The 20,000-nt window shown below is 39.1% G+C and overlaps 1 protein-coding gene across 2 annotated transcripts in view; it reads left to right on the plus strand.

Moving 5' to 3' along the window:
* vdra (vitamin D receptor a) overlaps window positions 1–9,947 on the plus strand; it is a 72,350-nt gene extending 62,403 nt beyond the window's left edge. For both annotated transcript variants that reach the window (XM_079802253.1, XM_079802254.1), the window contains one exon: window positions 588–9,947. In XM_079802253.1, coding sequence (XP_079658379.1) covers window positions 588–841 — 254 coding nt within the window. In that variant the 3' untranslated portion in view covers window positions 842–9,947. The remainder of the gene's footprint in view (window positions 1–587) is intronic.
* Window positions 9,948–20,000: the final 10,053 nt, after the last annotated feature.

A 20,000-nucleotide genomic window follows, 5' to 3' on the forward strand; every position in this document is an offset into this window, starting at 1 on the left:
TAATGAATGAATATAATATACAAGTTTCTATACAATACTATATAGATCTGAATATGTGAGACTATATAGATCTGACTATTTGAGACTATATAGATCTGAATATGTGAGACAATAGACTATATAGATCTGAATATGTGAGACTATAGACTATATAAATCTGAATATGTGAGACTATAGACTATATAGATCTGACTATGAGAGACTGTAGACTATATAGATCTTAATATGAGAGACTGTAGACTATATAGATCTGACTATGTGAGACTATAGACTAAATAGATCTGAATATGTGAGACTATAGACTAAATAGATCTGAATATGTGAGACTATATAGATCTGAATATATGAGACTATAGACTATATAGATCTGAATATATGAGACTATAGACTATATAGATAACGCGCACCGGGACCCTGGCGTTGGCTCTTTTTCAAGCACAAGCTCCTGAAAATAGTTCCATAGTTTTGCTATGGTACCAAAATTGGTGTGTTTTGTACTAGTTGACCTGTGGATGTCTTGTTTAGCTGTTCAGGAATGGCCCGTGTCTGTGATTTTAAAGCATCTGCTGTACTCTCTTCTCCTGCAGATCGTCCGGGCGTTCAGGACCACGGGCGGATCGAAGCCCTGCAGGACCGCCTGTGTGACGTCCTGCAGGCGTACATCCGGATCAATCACGCCGGCGGGCGGCTCCTGTACGCCAAGATGATCCAGAAGCTGGCCGACCTGCGCAGCCTGAACGAGGAGCACTCAAAGCAGTACCGCTCGCTGTCCTTCCAGCCGGAGCACAGCATGCAGCTCACGCCGCTGGTGCTGGAGGTGTTCGGGAGCGAGGTGTCCTAGCATCCGAGAGCCCCCCGGAACGCTCCAGAGCCCCGCCCCGAGGCGGCCGCGAGCGGGAGCTCATCGCTTCCGCACTGAGAGCGTCACAGTTCACGCTACGGGGGGCTGAAGATAGATTTATATGTGTGTGTGTGTGTGTGTGTGTGAGTGAGGGTGGTGCATAGGTCTGGATAATGTTGCGGAATTCCCGCTTTTATGCTTCAGGGAATTCCGAACGGAATGTATTAATAATGAATAGAACCATGCATATACACTAATATTTATATTTAAGAGAGAGAGAGAGAGAGATGGATTGTATTAAATGAAAAGGTATGGCCAGGTGATCCTCTGTTGTAATAGGATTAGCAGGCTCTCCTAGTTCATGCGCATAGACGAGTGTGTTTGTGTGACCAAATTACATTCAAATTCACAACGGCTCTGTTCCAAAACCTACCGAATCAATCCCATAATGCAATGTGTGGCCTTTCAAAAATTATAAATATACTTAGAATTCCTTCAGCATCACATTGATTTGCAACAGACTAATGTCCAATTATATTTAAAGGTGCAGTGTGTAGTATTTATGAGGCTCTATTGACAGAAATGCAATATAATACACATAATGATGTTTTCAGTGGTGTATAAAGACCTTACATAATGAGCCGTTATGTTTTTATTACCTCAGAATGAGCCGTTTCTATGTACACACACCGCGGGTACAGTGAAGCCGCCATTTTGTGGGTAAAGTGAAGCCGCCATTTTGTGGGTAAAGTGAAGCCGCCATTTTGTGGGTAAAGTGAAGCCACCATTTTGTGGGAAAAGTGAAGCCGCCATTTTGTGGGTACAGTGACGCCGCCATTTTGCGGGTAAAGTGAAGCCGCCATTTTGCGGGTACAGTGAAGCCGCCATTTTGCGAGTACAGTGACGGCGCCATTTTGCGAGTACAGTGACGGCGCCATTTTGCGAGTACAGTGAAGCCGCCATTTTGCGGGTACAGTGAAGCCGCCATTTTGTGGGTAAAGTGAAGCCGCCATTTTGTGGGTACAGTGACGCCGCCATTTTGCGGGTAAAGTGAAGCCGCCATTTTGCGGGTACAGTGAAGCCGCCATTTTGCGAGTACAGTGACGGCGCCATTTTGCGGGTACAGTGAAGCCGCCATTTTGCGCCGCCATGTTTTTACGGTAGCCCTAAACGGACAAACTTCTCTACAGAGCGCTAGCTACTCTCTGTGGTCTCACATTACAACATTTTGGCGGTTGTCGGCCACTGTAGTTTCTCTATGTGCTCCGAAACGGAGGGGTGAGCGGGTGCAATTCACAACCTCACCACTAGATGCCGCTAAAACTTACACACTGCACCTTTAAAAACCATTTCAAGTCAGGCCAAAAGCTATTTGTACGAGTTACTGCCCACACTCTAAAAACGCTGGGTTGTTTCAACCCAAATTGGGGTCAAATATGGACAAACCCAACTGTTGGTTGGGATACATTTTTAAAAACAGTTGGGTTTGTCTCTATTTGACCCAAATTTGGGTTGAAACAAGCCAGCATTGTGTCACTTTTAAAGTTCTAGGCACTAGGTTTTGGGACGGTGGCCACTTTGACTCACAGTTGTGAGCAGATTTATTGGCCGAAATATTGTAAACACAAAAAAATCGGCTTGGCTGATTATACAGATCTGTATGCATGCCTGTCGAGGCAAATCAATTGGAGACACACACACACACACACACACTTTTAAACGAGAGGAGGGGGCCTGACCTGTTGGTCTGATGTCTGTATAGATAGGAACTTGACCACAAGAGAGACGAAACGCAGGAACCGGCCCCGATTGCTGCTCGACATTATTTACCATTCATAACAAGGCCATCCGGCTGCTTCGAGATGATTTTAGTCCAAGACAAGGCCTTACTTTACCCTGAGAACCCATCTGGACGTCCTGCTAAACCTTTAACACATGCTTTTTGAAAGCGGATATCGCTCTTATGTAGGGTCTCGTTCACGAAACCCAAGCATTTTTGTGTGTAAACTGTCCCATGTAGATTTAACATGACGATTTATGTACATCGTTCCACATACTCAAATGGTTCGTAGAACTGGGTTGCACCAATTTACGTAGAATTGGTTGCGTTAGCGTCCCATCCCAACAGGTTCTGCGCTGATCTCTTGTGGTCATGAGCTGTAAATACCACTCGTGTTGTTTCTGTACATATGTCTAATGAAAGGGATAGGCTAATCCAGTTAATCGGCTGCGAAGAAGCTCGGGGGAATTATGCAAATCTGCTATTTTCGTACGTTTCGGTGTCTTTCTCTCTCAGATGACGTAATAAGCTTTTACGACCATATATATATATATATTCCTGATGCTTTTTAGGTGCGAATTCCACATTGAATATAATGATTATCATGGCTTAGTTTTGTACGGACTTCAAACTGGACTGTTTTTATTTCTGCAAACCGCTGCCTCAACCCAGCCAAACTGACACACAGGGGACGGTCCGTTCAAAGGACTCGTCGAAGCTTTAACATTACTGCGGGTGAAACGGGAAGAGGGGACTGGATTGCGTGTATATACCAGTTACGATAAGCTCAAGATGGAGTGTTTTCGCCCCTTTTCACCCACAGATCAAGACCGTCTCTGCCTCCATAGCCTCAAACGCAACTGGATCACATGCATCTGATCAACAAGGGAAATAACGTCTCTTAACGTTTTCGGGAGGCTTTGCCCTCATCACCTCAACAGTTTTGGGTTTGCTTCATTGGGTGTCAACGGATGGACGTCTGAAAGGGAGGAATGGGGGTTTCTGTCCGCCCCAGTGTCCCTTCATCAGTATTTTCACGAGGGGGAAGTTGTCGTAGATGAGCAGGAGCACATCTCTATGCACTTTGGATCAGTCTTTGCATCTCGTGTTGATGCGGCTGAATTGAAGGCGACCGGCCAACTCGGCCACGCAGCTAAAAAACTCTTGAGGAACTCTGGTTTCTCGAGTCTAGCTGAAGGAACGCGGGCGAGCGAATCGTTGATGACTGTCTGAATGCTGATTGTTTAAGGAAAACACAAACCACCAGGTGCCGTTGTTAACCAAAATGAACTACCTCTCTCTTTCATCCACACGTTTTTTTTTTGTTCTGTTGTTGTTAGAAACACTAAATCCTTTACTTATTTATTCCTCTCTGACTCAAATGCTGGACTGTTTACCTCAAGACGTCTCCATAAGCTTGCGGCTTAAACGGCGCTTTAATTGCGTCCATCGTAAATTACGACTTTCAGACTCGTAAATACGAACCTCCCAGTTCTCGCACCGATCCGAGGCGCTTTTCGTTTGGGGCGTTTACAGAGCAAACACTCAAACGCACGTCTCGGGCGACCGCTAGTATGTGTCAGTATTCTCGTGCGGAATGTCAAAGCATTGACAACCAAGCTAGCTAATCCCAAAGTATCCTAAATAAGCTAGTTTCAAGTATTTGTCTCTTGGAAAACTGTGTATATCTACATGACCAGGCTTTGCATGTGCATTGAAGCTCTCATCTGTATTCCAGCTAATAGCAGAAACTGCTCTCTTTTCCGTATCTCTTTGTCCCAATGCTCTGTCCGGATTTTTTTTAACCATCAATCAAGAGTGGAATGAAGCATACCTGACTTCCCTCATAACGTCACATGATAATAAATGCTTTTATTATTGTTAATGATATTAATTGTGATAGCAAAGTCATAGTTATGCTATTAATGCTATTATTAATTCCATTCTTTTTGAATACATTTCCCATTGCGATGTTAAATCTGGTTTCGTTGAAGGTCCCACCTCTGACGAGGGCCATCCATCTGGACACGCCCCTTTCTCGCTCTCTCAGGCCGTTTACACCTGATGTTAAGATGTGTTTCGGTCGATCGGATCACAAGTAGACGAGGGAGACACATTCCCGTTTCCACCAGGCGTCTCTTTTGTCCACTTTCGACCACCTGATTTCTTCAAGGGGAGGGTCTAAAAGCCAAGCGCAATTGGCTTTTAAAGGGAAAGGGAGATGAGACTCTGATTGGTTTATTGCACGTTACGCCCAAAACACACCCATGGCTCATTAAGAGACGAGGTACAACCCTTTTGGATCATGCGCCTACCGTTTTTTCCCGTCGTTAAACTACCAAAAGTGGATTTGGACACGCCCTAAGAGCACCTGCGCTGTGCGCTTCAGACCAAAGATCGATAAAATCGGTTGCGTTCATATCTCTGGCCCTTAGATAAACATACGCCCCAAGATCATGAAAATTGTGCTTGGCACGTCAAACAAAACATGGGTCTTGCCGACAAAGTTTAAACCCCGTCTGGCTAGCACACTTCCCATGTTTACGTTAGGTCAGTTAGGTTAGGTTTCAATGCTTTTGACCGCGTTTACACTACGAAAGCAATCCGGTCAAATGCGTTTTCCTCTACCTCTGGAAGAAGTCGAAAGTGGACAAGCTCGACCCCGTTTACACCTTTGTGTGATCCAATCGACCAAAAACGCTTCTTAATACCAGGTGTATACAGAGCTCTATCGGCTCATCTAAACCCCTTCTATCAGCTAAACCTTCACTGTCACTGTTCATTTCTACCATTTCACACACACACACACACACAGATTCGCCACCAGCATTTACTTTACAGACAGAAATACTTAGTACCTTACTCAGTCGTATAATTTCGTGTTGTATCAGTGATGGAGGTTTCTTCTCAATGTTTCGACAATAGTAAAACCGGATTCTCCATGCTAGCTCAGTTAAAGACCTCTGTGTGCCTACACCCCAAAGCCTTATTTTGGGAGCGCGTCAGTGTAGTTTCAACTGCCCGGCGTTCATTCACGAGATTGACACTTATAGTCAGACTGAACAGGAAAATTGAAGGGTTGATGTGTGACTCTCAGGCCAGAAGCATACTTTACTGAAGTATGCGTTAAATAGCATGGGTTCGCTTTTGTGTTACTGGGTCAGCATGAAACTAGAGTTGCGATCGTCTTTCCTGCCCTATTGTGACGTATGTACAAATGGAATGGCTTCTTGTGAACAAATGTAGGGTGGGACCATTGGGAATTGATTGGATCGTTGTCGTTTGCAATGGGGAGGGGAAGTTATTTTGATTAAAGATTACGATGCACATTCATTTACAAAAGAATTGAGAATGGTGCACACATAATTTGCTATAATACTGCAAATATTCCATAAAGAAGAACTGTCGATTGATGGAGACTTTAACCCCATAACGGTCACAACTGAGAATAGACATGAAATTCAAACTTAAATGGCTGTAATCCAAGAATTCTTTGGAATATAGACCTAAGTTTGGGCTTGTTTTAAAGACACTCAAGTATGAAAAAGGTAGGGAGGTTTAAATTTACCGTAAACAAATTTTATATAAAATATATACAATTATGATCAAATCAAAGCCATATGTTGTGTTCCGAATTTGAAGTTGATATCACAAAAATGTTAGGGCGCTGTACCAAAAATAGCCACCGGACCCATATTTCATATAAAAAAATGTAGTTGCACGTCCAAATATTACTTATATCACAAAACAGTCGCCATATATAGAGCCTTGAGACTTTCCGACAATATGCGTTTCGTCAAGATTAGAAAAGATTTTTGATTATAAATACATTTTTTAATTTGAAACCTGACGCCGCCCACTAGGGGAGGAGCCTGCTAGAAGAATTTAGAGTACCGTTTCCATCGTAACGCAACTTCCAATTTAAAAAAAGGCAGTTTTCGAACTTTCGAATGATACCCAATATGATGATCACTAAAATATGTGATAAGCGTCCCCCCCCAGTGACGGTTATGGGGTTAAAAAAAAAACATCAATACTAAAGTGTCCGATAGTTTCCGTCAAATGTATGTCATTCGTGTAGCTAGCTATGTATGTCAGCATGTATGTTTAACTTGAATCCTCAAACTGTTGTTCCTATAAGACCGTCGATCTGAACTGAATGAAGACGACGTCACGCTTCTGTCTGCTATAACAGCCAATATATATCGAAAACTCAACGGCGCATTAAATTGAGTTTGTGTAGCGTTTGCGCTCATGAATCTGTTCAGTCTGACTGTGATTCTCGGCTCTCAGAATTGAACCAAATCAAAATGACAGGATGGTTTCTTGGTGATCCAAACACATTCGTCCCAGACAGCCGGTCCGAGAGAACGCTCCTGGAATCAGGTGCCTTACTTCCCATTTAACTCTCACTCAAAGGCATGATTGTTACATATGCAGTTTTGTTTAGTACAATTATGCCATTTTCTAGCAAGATTGAATAAGTTGTATATAATAGTAGTTTGCTACACGTTTTATTTCATATCACTGATTCAATTGGTTCATTGCTTGGTTGCAGGTGTTTTCAAGGAATGAAAGATTCATGTAATTTGGGATGAGCTGGTTGGAAAATCATGCGGTACTCGTCTGTTTGAGGCGTATTCACCACTGACACTGGCTCGCTCTGGTTTTCCCTTCATTTACTCGCCAAACTTTCTTCTGTGAAACACAAAATGGGATGTTTTTGAGCTTTCCATACAAGGAAAGTAGGTGGCGATCAATCCTGCCAAATATAGAGTCAACTCAAGGCCGTAATATCTTGAACATTGGGGGGACCAACGTGTTTTTAGCGGGGGGGGGGGGTTGGTCTTATTATTTAAATAAATTAAATAATTAAAAGGGATTTAAGGGAATAAAGAAGAAAAAGAATGGTAAAAGTTGTTTTAGGTCTAATTATAGCCTATGTAGTTGTGAAGAAATCCATTTAAACTCTTTACAAATACTATTTTTAAAAATATGCACACAATGGGCCTCGTTCATGAAACTTTCGCAAATACACAAGCAAATTCGGAGTAATTTATGTGTAAAATGGACCTTTTATGAAAAGGTTCACAACACGGATTCGTTAGTTAAACGTGTGTATGTTAATGAATTCCAAACATTCGTAAATAGGGCGCGTAAATCCCCGCCCCTGAGTTGTAACTGCAAATGACGTGTCCAGGAACGCTGGAATCTTCTGGACTTCCTTCTGGTTTGGCTCCAGTATTTTGCATAAATGCTAAAGAGACTAGGTGTCACGTTTAACACAAAGGAAAACTGGTGCGAGGACTCAAGTGCAGGAGAATAGAAATCTATTATAAAATAAAACATAAACTCGAAACAAAACCCACGTGGGGGAAAAAACATAACATAACAGAAAACTGAACATACCAGGGAATCACAGGGAACGGAGGACGTAGACATTACAACGTAACCACCAAGACTATGAGCACATGGGAACTATATAAAGGGGAAGAAATCAGGAGGGAACAGGTGGAAGAAATCAAACACTAATCAGATAACAAGGGGGAGGGATCAGACAAAGACACGAGCACAGCCCAAAACAACAACACACCACATGTGCTTCACAAGACAGGACAGACATGTGACACTAGGGCCCTACCTTGTTTGGTCCGGATTTTCTGACTTTTCAGTTCAAACAGACGAAATTTGGTCTGACGAAAAGAGGTAGTCTCGGTCCGGATCACACTGAACAAAGGTTTGGTTCGTTTCTAGTGTGAAAGCATTTTCTGTATGGTTCGGACTTTCAGAGCATTTACAGGAAGTTCCTGTTTAAGTTTAAATATTATAATGCCATTTTTTAATTTCATCTCGGCTATATTGATTATGAAAAGTGTAAAGATGCGCAAGAAGACAGAAGGTCAGAAATGATTTTGAACACTTCATTAAGTTTTGTTTTGTAGAAAGCCTTTCTTTAAAGTCGATTCCGTTTTGTTTAAATTGTATCTTAATTTTAATCAATGTTTCATCAGCCAATCGCCTGGATATAATAAATAAGAAGCAAATAGGCTATAGCAGACAATAATCGTGACATGGAGGCGCCGGCGCGATCACTTGCATTGCTCTTGAACAAGTCTCATAAATAAACCCAAACTCAGCCTCACAGACATGAGAAACAGAAGTATAAATATACAAGTGGGATGATTTATCGGTGTAGTATTTGTCCTGCCCCTCCTCATCTGTGATTGGACGGCCGTCACATTCGTTCTGCTCGTGTTTCACGAACGAGGCCCATTGTGGATGTTTCTGTGGGTCGTTGAACATATCTATCGTAAAACAGTTGTCAAATATTAAATGTTTAGCTACTTATATCTAGCACGCATGCACTCTTTCACTGTAAAAACTAAAAATGTTGCGTTTGAATTCGCACTCGTCTTCTGTGACCATTAAGCCCCGCCTTCTTTTATCTGATTGCCCATGATTTTGACATTGACGAGCACTGTTATTAGACCGCTGAGGCAGAATAAAAAGATAAAAATGTAACTTATCAAACCGAATCGGTGCGCAACGGAGAGCAGCATTAAGAAATATCAAATAAGGGGGGGGGGCATACTTATATGCTTCTCTTTGCTATTTGGCACATCAATCGCTGTCGACTTTCTGTGTGTGGAAAACAGAAGCTCCTCACATCTCCCGTTGTGTTTATCGGGAAAACCAAATGAATGCATGGCAGAAACCAGAGGGTGAGTAAATTATAACTGATTTGGATATTCCTAAAATAGTCTAATTCCCTTGAGATTTATAGAACCCAGAGTGAAATGCATTTAACAAAGGTTTCCCAACACTCTTCATAGTTTTGAAGTGAAATCTTGAAAGGCACCCCGTCGGTGGTGGATCGCGGTTTGGATCTCCAAGACCCCATCGTGGCTTTTCCAAATCACAAAAACACACACTAGAAACACACGAAAAGCTCAAGACGATATTGTATAATTTGCGTTGTCTCATTCAGTCAGTGTACACCTGCATTTGGTCTGTACCGTCTCATATGTGTTGGTCTCTCGTTTCCCTTGAATGTCCATTACTTTGATTTATTTTGTGCATTGTATGTTTTGGAAAAAAAAAATAAACAGCTGTATATACTGATGTATAACCTGTAAGACTGTCAATCAATAAAACATTCAAACAGAAGATAAACTACCTTGGAGATGAAAAATGTATGTTACCGTATTGTTAGATTGGATGGATCGCCACGTCAGGAATATCCGACCCCGGACGCCTGGAGATATAGGTCTTCAATCAGCCTGAGGGTTTGACTGGGGACGAGCTGAAGTGATGATAATAAAGAGTTTATTCAATTACTGTAGTTCTTATGTTCCAGTAAAAATCCAACAAGTGTTGTTATAGCACCGCACAAACAAAATGATTATCAAATAATAATAATAATAATTAAAGCTGCAAGCAGCAATGAAAGGACCCTCGCACCCGGGACCACCTCAGGAAAACGGGTAAATATAGGAGAAAACAAGTCATTTTGATGTGCCACACTTCCTTCTGCCAGCAGGTGGTGCTTTGACTAACTGAATATTGCCATGTCTTCAGGTCAGGACTCTTATCAAACGTTTGGGGCAGATTGGATCGTGTGTGCCCCCATGTTGAAACATCGAACTTTGTCAGGCCGCCACAGACACGCCCTTCAGGGAAAACTCAAGATATTCGCAATTTACATTGCAAAGGCCTTTAGATTAGACTGACCAAATATCATGTTGATCTGATTAAATCTCTAGGAGGAGCTGATTAAAGTACAACGTCTGGAAATGGCAAAATTTGCAACAATTTTGAAAAGAAAATTCTAAATATCTCACTTCCTGTTGGTTTTCACATGTTGTACCTTGAGACTTTTTTGTATGTATTGGGCTGTTACATGTGTGTACCAAATTTCATACCTGTATGTGAAACGTAGCTCAAACGGCGCTTAATTGAATTTTTGTAGGTGGCGCTATCGAGCCATTTTGCCACGCCTAATTCTGAAAACCATAACGGACGTAAATCTTCAGCACTTCTGACGCGTGTGCAAAGTTTCATGAGTTTTCGAGCATGATTAGGCCCTCAAAAATGCGATTCATCTCTGAGAAGAATAATATTAGACTTGAGCAATTACAAAAGGGTCCTCACACCATCGGTGCTCGGGCCCTAATAAAGATAAGATCAATCAAATGACAACTACATAAATGACTAATGATTATAAAAAACGTTTCTCCAGTCTTCTCTTGTCCAGTTTTGGTGAGTCCATGTGAATTTAGCCTCAGTTTTATAATAGAGTCAGTCTCTTGGCGCCACCTACTGGTGTAACTGCACTGACGTCTGTGATAAACCCCCATCAGATTTCTCAATACCAAGTACACCAACATTATAATATCAAATATTATTTATTGACCAATAATAACCATTATAAACTTTGTATTTAATATAAAATCAATTGTATTTTGGATACCTTATATCTGTAAATTGAGTAAAAACAAAGTCAGACTGCACTATAGTTCCTTTGTAATTATTTATAATGAAATGCTTTGTTTTCTTCAGTTATTACATATTTCAATAAGAATCGTATAAGAAGTGTATGCCTTCTTTCGATTGGTAATGTTCCCATAAAGTGTATTGAACACGAAACTTGCAAAAAACAATAAATAAATAAAAATGCAAATTATTAAATGAACAAATAAATCCACAAAATCCTACATAAATAAATACATAAATCCACATATTTCTACACAAATAAATGTGTGAATAATTAAATGTGCGAGGAGATAAATAATTGAGTAAATAAAACAAATGTTGGCGGAAATTAACAAAAAGGAAATGCTAAACTGAAATGTGACTTTTAACCGTTTATTCATTTTCGAATATAGCTGCGTATTTATTTTTCCTTGGCTCAACATGCTAATTTGCCAAAAAAAATGATGCATTTTTGTGGGTTTATTTATTTGCATATTAATTTATTTATTGTTTTTGCAGGTTTCTTCTTTACCTTTTTTAGAATTTGAAAGATAATAAAGATAGTTTCATAAGTGAGATTGCAGTCCTTGAAATTGAAAACTTAAAGTAGTGCTTGAAAGTAAATTTCATTTTATAATATCTATGGTATGAACTTTACACCTTTGGATTCCATTAAAAATAAAAAATAAAACATGTGTACATGCATGGTGCAATAAATTATGCATCCCATGAAAAATTACAAACCATGTAATCTAATGAAAAACAATGGTACACTGTAAAAATTTTTCATGTAAAATAACAGTAAAGAGCTGGCAGCAGAGACGCCAGCAGTATACCGTTATTTTTACGGTATTCATTCGTAAAATGACTTTACGGTAGTAGTCTGTAAACTAGAAAAACGGTATATTTCTGTATATCTTTAATTTACAGTAAAGAGCTGGCAGCAAAGACGCCAGCAATATTCCGTTATTTTTACGGTATTCATACGTAAATTACTTTACGGTAGTAGTCTGTAAACCAGAAATACAGTATATTTCTGTAGTCACACTGTTAAATGATTTCACAGTCGAATACAGTAAAAAAAATGCAGCATATTTCTGTGATTATTTGGAAATTACAATAATATTGTTTAGGTTGTTACTTTAACTTCTCACAGTTTACTGTAGACAGTAGATGTAGTAGATGACCTAAACAGTATTATTGTAATTTCCAAATGATCACAGAAAAATGCTGCATTTTTTTACTGTATTAGAAATAACATTTCCTAAAATATCAGTCTTCAAACTTCAACTTCATTTTTCCCATGGCTAAAGACAATTGCTTAAGATATGCATTATTGTGAATATTATACAAAATAAGCAATACAAACTTCAAAATCAAATACCTTTATTTCAAAGAACAATGTCAATTGTCAATGTCAACATGAATTAAAAAAAAATGGAAAAAAAGAAAAAACTCTGTGGCACGATGCTGAGAAGAGCTTTCTAGTTAGCAAACAGAAACAGTAGTGTCTGCTTTAAACTGTGGCAATAAACTTACATTCTTAAATTGCTCGTCAGAGACTGCCCCTATCCTTACCAAATGTGAAGGGCATAACCTATAGTTGACTTTTTTTTATTTAAGACATAAGTTTGAACACTTACCAAATTCTTGTCATAAGTGATTTATCTTACCTACAGTAATTTAAGCTTTACCTTGAATAACACAATAGGTCTAAGAAAAGGAGAAAAGGCAACAAATACACATCATTAGCAATATTTGGAAAACTACGCTATTAAAGGGTTAGTTCACCCAAAAATGAAAATTATGTCATTAATTGCTCACCCTCATGTCGTTCGACACCCGTAAGACCTCCGTTCATCTTCAGAACACAGATGAAGATATTTTTGTTGAAAGCTGATGCTGAGAGAGGCCTCAGATAGGCCTCCATTGGCATTCAGTACATTCACACTCACAAGACCCATAAAAGGCACTAAAAACGTCGTTACAAAGTCCATCTCACCACAGTGACTCTACAATAATTTTACGAAACAACGACAATAGTTTTTGTGTGCAAAAAAAAATAAAAGAAACGACTTCATTCCACAAGTTCTTGTCTTCCGTGTGGGCCTCGGACGTGAACTCACGAAGCACCACGACGCATGCGCGAGAATATTACGCAGATTCAGCGTTCGGACACATGACCCAGAAGCGAGGAGGAGATGTGTTTACAAGCCGAGGAAGACGCGTCATATCTAAGCTGTTGAATTCTACATTGATTGTGCTTTAGGTCTCGGCGTAGTTCTCAAAATGGGGCTAAAGTGTGCATTTCATGGATTCCCGAACGCCGGCGCTACGTCATATTCTCACGCATGCGTCGTGGTGCTTCGTGAGTTCACGGCAAAGGTCAAAACGGAAGACAAGAACTTGTGGAATAAAGTCATTATTTTTATTTATTTTTTCCGCACAAAAACTGTTGTCGTCGCTTCGTAAAATGATTGTAAAGTCACTGTGGTGAGATGGACTTTGTAATGACGTTTTAAGTGCCTTTTATGGGTCTTGTGAGTGTGAATGTACTGAATGCCAATGGAGGCCTATCTGAAGCCTTTCTCAGCATCAGCTTTACACTAAAATATCTTAATTTGTGTCTGAAGATGAACAGAGGTCTTACGGGTGTCGAACGACATGAGGGTGAGCAATTAATGACATACTTTTCATTTTTGGGTGAACTAACCCTTTAAGACTATTTAAGGAACATTAAGAGCTTTTTGATTACATGAGTAAGAACATTCAACATGCAAGCATCTTTGGCACATTTTGGGGTAAAAAATCCCACAGGCTTGTGTTTTCCTCTCAACAAAGTCCTGTGAGTTAGATTCAAATTTCCACAAAAGTCAACTTAAAAGAATAACATATGTTTTCTGCAATATATTCTCTGCTGTCTGAAAAAATATACTTTGATAATAACATTTGAACTTATGCAGAATTGGCAACATTTTGAAAACCTACTTAAGAACATTTTGAAAATGTGCATTAAGGCCATTTTTAAACTATTACAGTACAGAAGAACATTTTGGCAGGATGTATCAATAATATACATCAATAAAAACATTTAGGGATGAAACTGTAAGGTAGGCACATGTGCCACTGCAAGCTAGACTTGCAGTTTACCTCTTAAAATTGACCTGTGAGGTAGGCTTGTGTTTTTTACAGAGTTAACTTAGTTCTTGTGGATCCAGGAGAGATGACCATCACTTTGGTAGCCGCTGTTCCTCTCTGCAGCATTATTCCAGCACAGCCACTGTCAAACAACAACAAACAATCATAATCATAATAAACTATACAATCAGGAATGTACAGGGATGGCAGAGGATGGAAGCAAACACTTTGCTTGCAATTTCAAATAAAAAAGGGCTAAATTTTTAAAGAACTGTGATTCATCAGCAATTTCTGGGTAAATCTCTTGTTCATCACCTGCATCACTGGGAGGATCAATCTGCATATCAGACTGATCTTGTTCACTCTCATGGGAAACACCAGGATTCACAACGGACTCAGCCAAATTTTCCTCAGCACCATTTTTATGTTTCCGACTCATGTGTGATGTGAATGTGGATAAAACTGTAAAGCTCTTGCTACAGTGTCTATAAGGACAAGCAACTTTTTTCCCCTCTCTAATGTGTGTTTTCAAATGAGAGTAAAATGCAGTCAAAGTCTCACACCTTGCACTGCAGATATCAACATGACATGTTAGTTCAACACCAGACAAAGTAGGCCTAACTACACGTTTGTTATGTCTGTAAGTGTGACACTTAAACGTTGAAAAGTTTTGAAAAGTCTGACTGCAATCTTGCAAAACACATTTAAAGGTTAAATTAGGTGTATTTTTATGAATTCTCATGTGCCTTACGTATGTCACTATTGTGGCACAGTTATGACAACAGATCTGACGGGAACATTTTGTTACTGTCCGATGGTAAATTCCTTGTAGATTGAATATGTTCATCAACAAACATGCATCTTGATTACGGCTGCTGGCTCATTTTTAGTGACATCGTATCAGTCTTCACGCAGAAATGTTTAACCTTAACCGAGTTGCAATATTAAGATTGTGAAAGAAAAGCAACAGATGATGCAAAACGGTTTAAGCTATCTAAAACAGTTGAGAAGTTGCCTGTGTGAGACGCACAGCGACAGATAAATAAACAAAATGCATTCACAAAGAGTCCAGAAAGACAATTTTTTCACACCAATTTGCCGTTTAAACAGAAAGATGCAAAGCCTTAACGATTCAAGTGTCTTTAACCGAACTACAATTAGCTTAATTTTCTTGTTAACTGTTTGTAAAACACTTTTCATTAAAAGTCGACATCAACAAAATAAAACTCACCAACACCATCTCGGTTAGCCGATGATCAAATAATCATATGGTTTGTTTGAAATAAATCACCGGGAAAGATGTAGGCTAATTATTCCAGTATCTATTGCTATTTTCCTGCTGCCACCATCTGTCGATTGGCCGCTCTCTCTCTCTTGCCGGTTAACAAGTGTTGTTGCTCGGATGCAGACGTTCAGCTAACGTTACCAAAATTAAACAAAATACCACCCAAAAGTAATATTGTTTTGGCCATTAAAATCTAAGCCTCACTGTTAAATGACATGTTCAAATCCCTAGCAAGACAAGCTCCTATCAGTTTGATATCAAACATTCTTGGCAATGTGAATAAGATTTGAATTACCGTTTAATTTGTAGACCCGATGGATGTTGATGAAGAACATTCGACGATGTGCAGCACGTCGTCTAAATTGTGCGTCCTCTTCTGGAAAATCTCCTATCCAAAGGATGGTTCCTGTAGTCCCTCCAGGAGTTAATGGCAAATTATTTCTGTATTTTTTTTTATAGAAAATTTACCAAAAGCATGCTTTTGATATACTGCTGCAGTAGCCTCAATTTAAGTGTTGTTTAACGTTGTACCAAGCTTCTGACCGTGCACCAAATTACCCAGTCAACGCAGTTTCCAAAAAATACTGTAGTGTCCTGTAATTTAAAACATCATCATACTGTTTAGGGCCTCTGTCTTGTTGCTCCAATTTAAGCAGCCCACAATGCATTGCTAACTACAGTACTAAACTGTTTAACATGAAAACAGTATTTTAATGTTGAAAATTGGCTGTAAATTTACAGCAATTGCTTACAGTGTAGAGTACAAAAATATGGATTTCAAGTCATGGATTGTAGGCTACGGTAAATATGCAAATACAGCCTACAGGTATTTTGAGAGTTAACTGACTCGATTATGTTTCGCCATAATTTGCGAAAACATGTTCTGAGTGACGGATCTCCTGCCATAATTAGTGGAGGTGAAGTTATTAATCGGGAATTTGGCTGAACACGCGACGTGTGATTGATTTATACAGAACCTCAGCGCAAGGTATTCAGTATTCACAGATATTTATGGTGAACATTTTCGAAACTTTACTTGAAAGCTCCTAAAAATGGGCTTTTATGACACGTCTCAGAATATATCAGTGTCGTGTTATTAACTTTTAAGTCGTTAATACGATTTAATAAACTCCTGTCAGAAGCACTGAAAATGGCGCCACAGAAAACCGCGCTTTCTTGTCAGAATATCCGCTGTCAAACTATATAACTTCTCTAAATGTCACGGTCGTTATTTATAAGTCATTTTGATGAATTTTTAAAAGTCATCAGTTTGCGCCTCAGAAAAACCGTTAGTCCTGAAAAAAGGCGCCACAGAAAACCGGGCTTTCTTGTCAGAAATCCAAACGATATTCTCTCCGAGTGTCACTGTCCTTATGTTATTTTGATGAATTTTTAATAATCATTAATAGCTTATTAACCTCAGAAAAACCTACCAGACGTCTGAAAAAAAAAGATAAATGCTGTTAAACGGCAGGGGCGGATCTACCGGGGTGGCATTGAAAGACCATTACCACCCGTCTGCCACTCCAGCAGGGTATCCCAAATTCCCATTGTATAAAATAAAAAATAGATGTACCCATGTTAACCGGTTAGAGCTTTCACACTGCTCGCGGATGCGGTCCGTCAGTGCGTTCCCGGAGCGGTGTGTCTGCAGAAGAGCGGCGATCGTTTCCGCGCCGAGCCTTTTGTTTTGCTGTGCTTCACGCGCTGAATTAAAGTGACAGATCTGGAGAGCTTTGTTCGCATTAAAATAAACACACATTGACGTGAAAATCTAGTAATTTCACCACAGATGCATATAAATTAAAGTCTACTCTGTTTCAAAGTCAACACATGGCTTTTTTGCCTCGAATAAAACAAGGAAAAACGACACCTTAAGGTAAACAAGGAGACAGTGAGCACTGGTCCTTTCTTGGAGGTGGAAAAACAAAGTTTGTTATGACCTTCAGGATTTCTTGTGAAAAGATTTTGAAATGAAAGAAAAGATTATATTTTTGTTTATTGTAAGTTTTAATGTTAAAATGTAAAAAATACGCCTATGTCTAAATGTTTTGCCATTTGCGTGAGCTGGCTCAAACACACACCCATAGCGGTAAACTTGAGGAACGCCCATCAACATACACATGAGGGGAAGCGTCACAACACCACGCTTCAGTCGTGCCGCGAAAGTGGATCAGTTAGGTAACGCGTGCAGTGTGAAACCGGCGTAACGCGGGGTTAGTTGTAACACGCATGTTTCAACCCTTTCCACACATGCCAGGATGACGAAACTTAGTGTATTTACTAGTTGCCATATCAACATTATTCAGAGAAAAAATCGCCCAAAATTAAACAATCTCTGGAAGATATTATTGAACATGTATGTAACCAGAGCAAAAGTAAATTACTTACTTAAATTTAGTTTTCATCTCTGTTTTTTGTGTTTATTTAAAATAAGACAAATCCGATATTATTTTAATCTTATAGGCTATTTGTTATTTAACAGTTGAGAAGGTTCTTTAATGCTGATCTAACAGCAGAAGACACGAGTCGCGATTTAAATCCCAGTTGCGCAGATGAGCCCCTATTAGAAATATGCCATTATATTCTAAACTTTTATGAATTCTTTTGAGAAACCATGAGAAAAGGGTGAATAATGACTGAGAGTTAATGTTCAGAAATGCTTAATTATTATTATGTTATGAACTATGCTGTATAGTTGTATTTAGCAATGTGTTTGTAGTCAAACTCAAAAATGCTTATATTTTTAATGATTAAAAAATGCCATTATTTTATTTTAAAAAGTTAATAATTGTATTTTGTTGGCAAAATATTTTTGTTTGTCTTGTATATTTTTTTGATTATATCAGGTGACATTTTAAGCTGTTATTTGGTCATGTTACAATGTACCCCACCTATGGGGCATGTTGTCACATTTCACTTCCATTCTTTCGGGGTAAATCAAGAAAAAAGTATACAGTGTATTAATGAAACAAAACCACATAATTGTACTAGACGTGTGCAATTAATGTGGGAAAAAATAAATACTCTGAACCCCAAGGGATTTACACAAACTGAGAAAGTCAAAAAGCGTTAGGTTGTGCCCCACTCTCCCCCAATATAAATATAAAGTAGGTGAATGAATTGAATAAAACGTTGTTTAAATGTAGTGCGTTTAAACATGACATCTATGAAAGAGTGCTATTGCAATGCTGGCAAGCCATGTTCAGTAACAACATTTGGATTTGAAATAAAAAATAATGAATAAATGTTGTGTTGTGGTATACAACCGCGGATCCGTTGCGCACTGCGAAGTGCGAACGCGGCATTATGTGAAAGCACAACAGCGCGTGCGGCTCCTGCGTCGCATACGGAGTATGTGTGAAACGGGCTAATGTTTTAATTTGTATTCATTAAGGAGATGAAACTATTGAGTGTAGTGTACATTTAGAAAGCTAGAAAGTCTAAACTTCGTACTTGTTGTTACGTCATGCGGGATACTATGAAAAGAAAGGCTGATATCCAGAGTTTTATTAAATAAAAAATAAATCAGTCAGATAATGAGGGAGTGGAAGTGCAGATAAGACAGAAAAAAGGTATACGTACAAATTAAGTTGTGGAAGGCAGCAGAAGAGAAGATGGAGTGGTGGAAGAAAGAAATATAGAAATGTATAGCCACGTTTACATGCGCACTTTTTTGTCATTCCGATTAAAATCATTCCGATTGAAAGATTCGGTGGACTGTTTACATGAGACGTTATCTAATCCGATCTGGTGTTTACATGTGCTGACTTTCAGTAGGAATCATTTTGTGACATGCGCACACAGTTTGTCTGCCGCCTCAGATTCGTAACGTATCGTGAATCAATATTCTGTGTTGGTAATTTTTATATTTATTTATTTTTCTGTGGCCGGACATGCAGTAGTTTAACCTGATTTATGTCCTATACAATGGCTATTTCAACATCTGTGAATGAAAAGCATTCAAGACGTGTTCAGCATCATTACTAATAGGCCTACTAAACATAGATATTTCAGATGATTAAGGAAAGATACCATAATCACAAAGGTATAAATATTAACAAAAGTAATTAAAGTAGACTGTGGGTAATGTTACTTAACCAATTTGAAGCAGTTGTTGAACTTTTTTTTTAATCTAACTTACGAGAAACAGAGAAATGTCGGCACGTCCTAGCTCCAGCAGCTTGAATGTTCCCCGTTGAAATGACAACTCTCAACGGCCACCAGGACTTATACAGTTTTATAAAAGCTATTATTAGCCTATTTGTCGTAAGTGTAAGAATCACCTCAGAAAAATAAATTATTCTGTCAGGCGCAGTTGAACCCTCGGACAAACGCTGTCAAGATGAGATGCTGTAGCCAGACTATGTCTGTGTCATTATTCCAACATCATGTTCATAACATGTTACGAAATAAAAAATTTAATACCTCAGAAAAATGCAGTTGAATAAAGTTAAAGGTGTAATCTGCCGGTTGTCCTGTAG

This window comes from Gobio gobio (genome assembly GCF_949357685.1).
Source record: "Gobio gobio genome assembly, chromosome: 21".
NCBI classification, from domain to species: Eukaryota; Metazoa; Chordata; class Actinopteri; order Cypriniformes; family Gobionidae; genus Gobio; species Gobio gobio.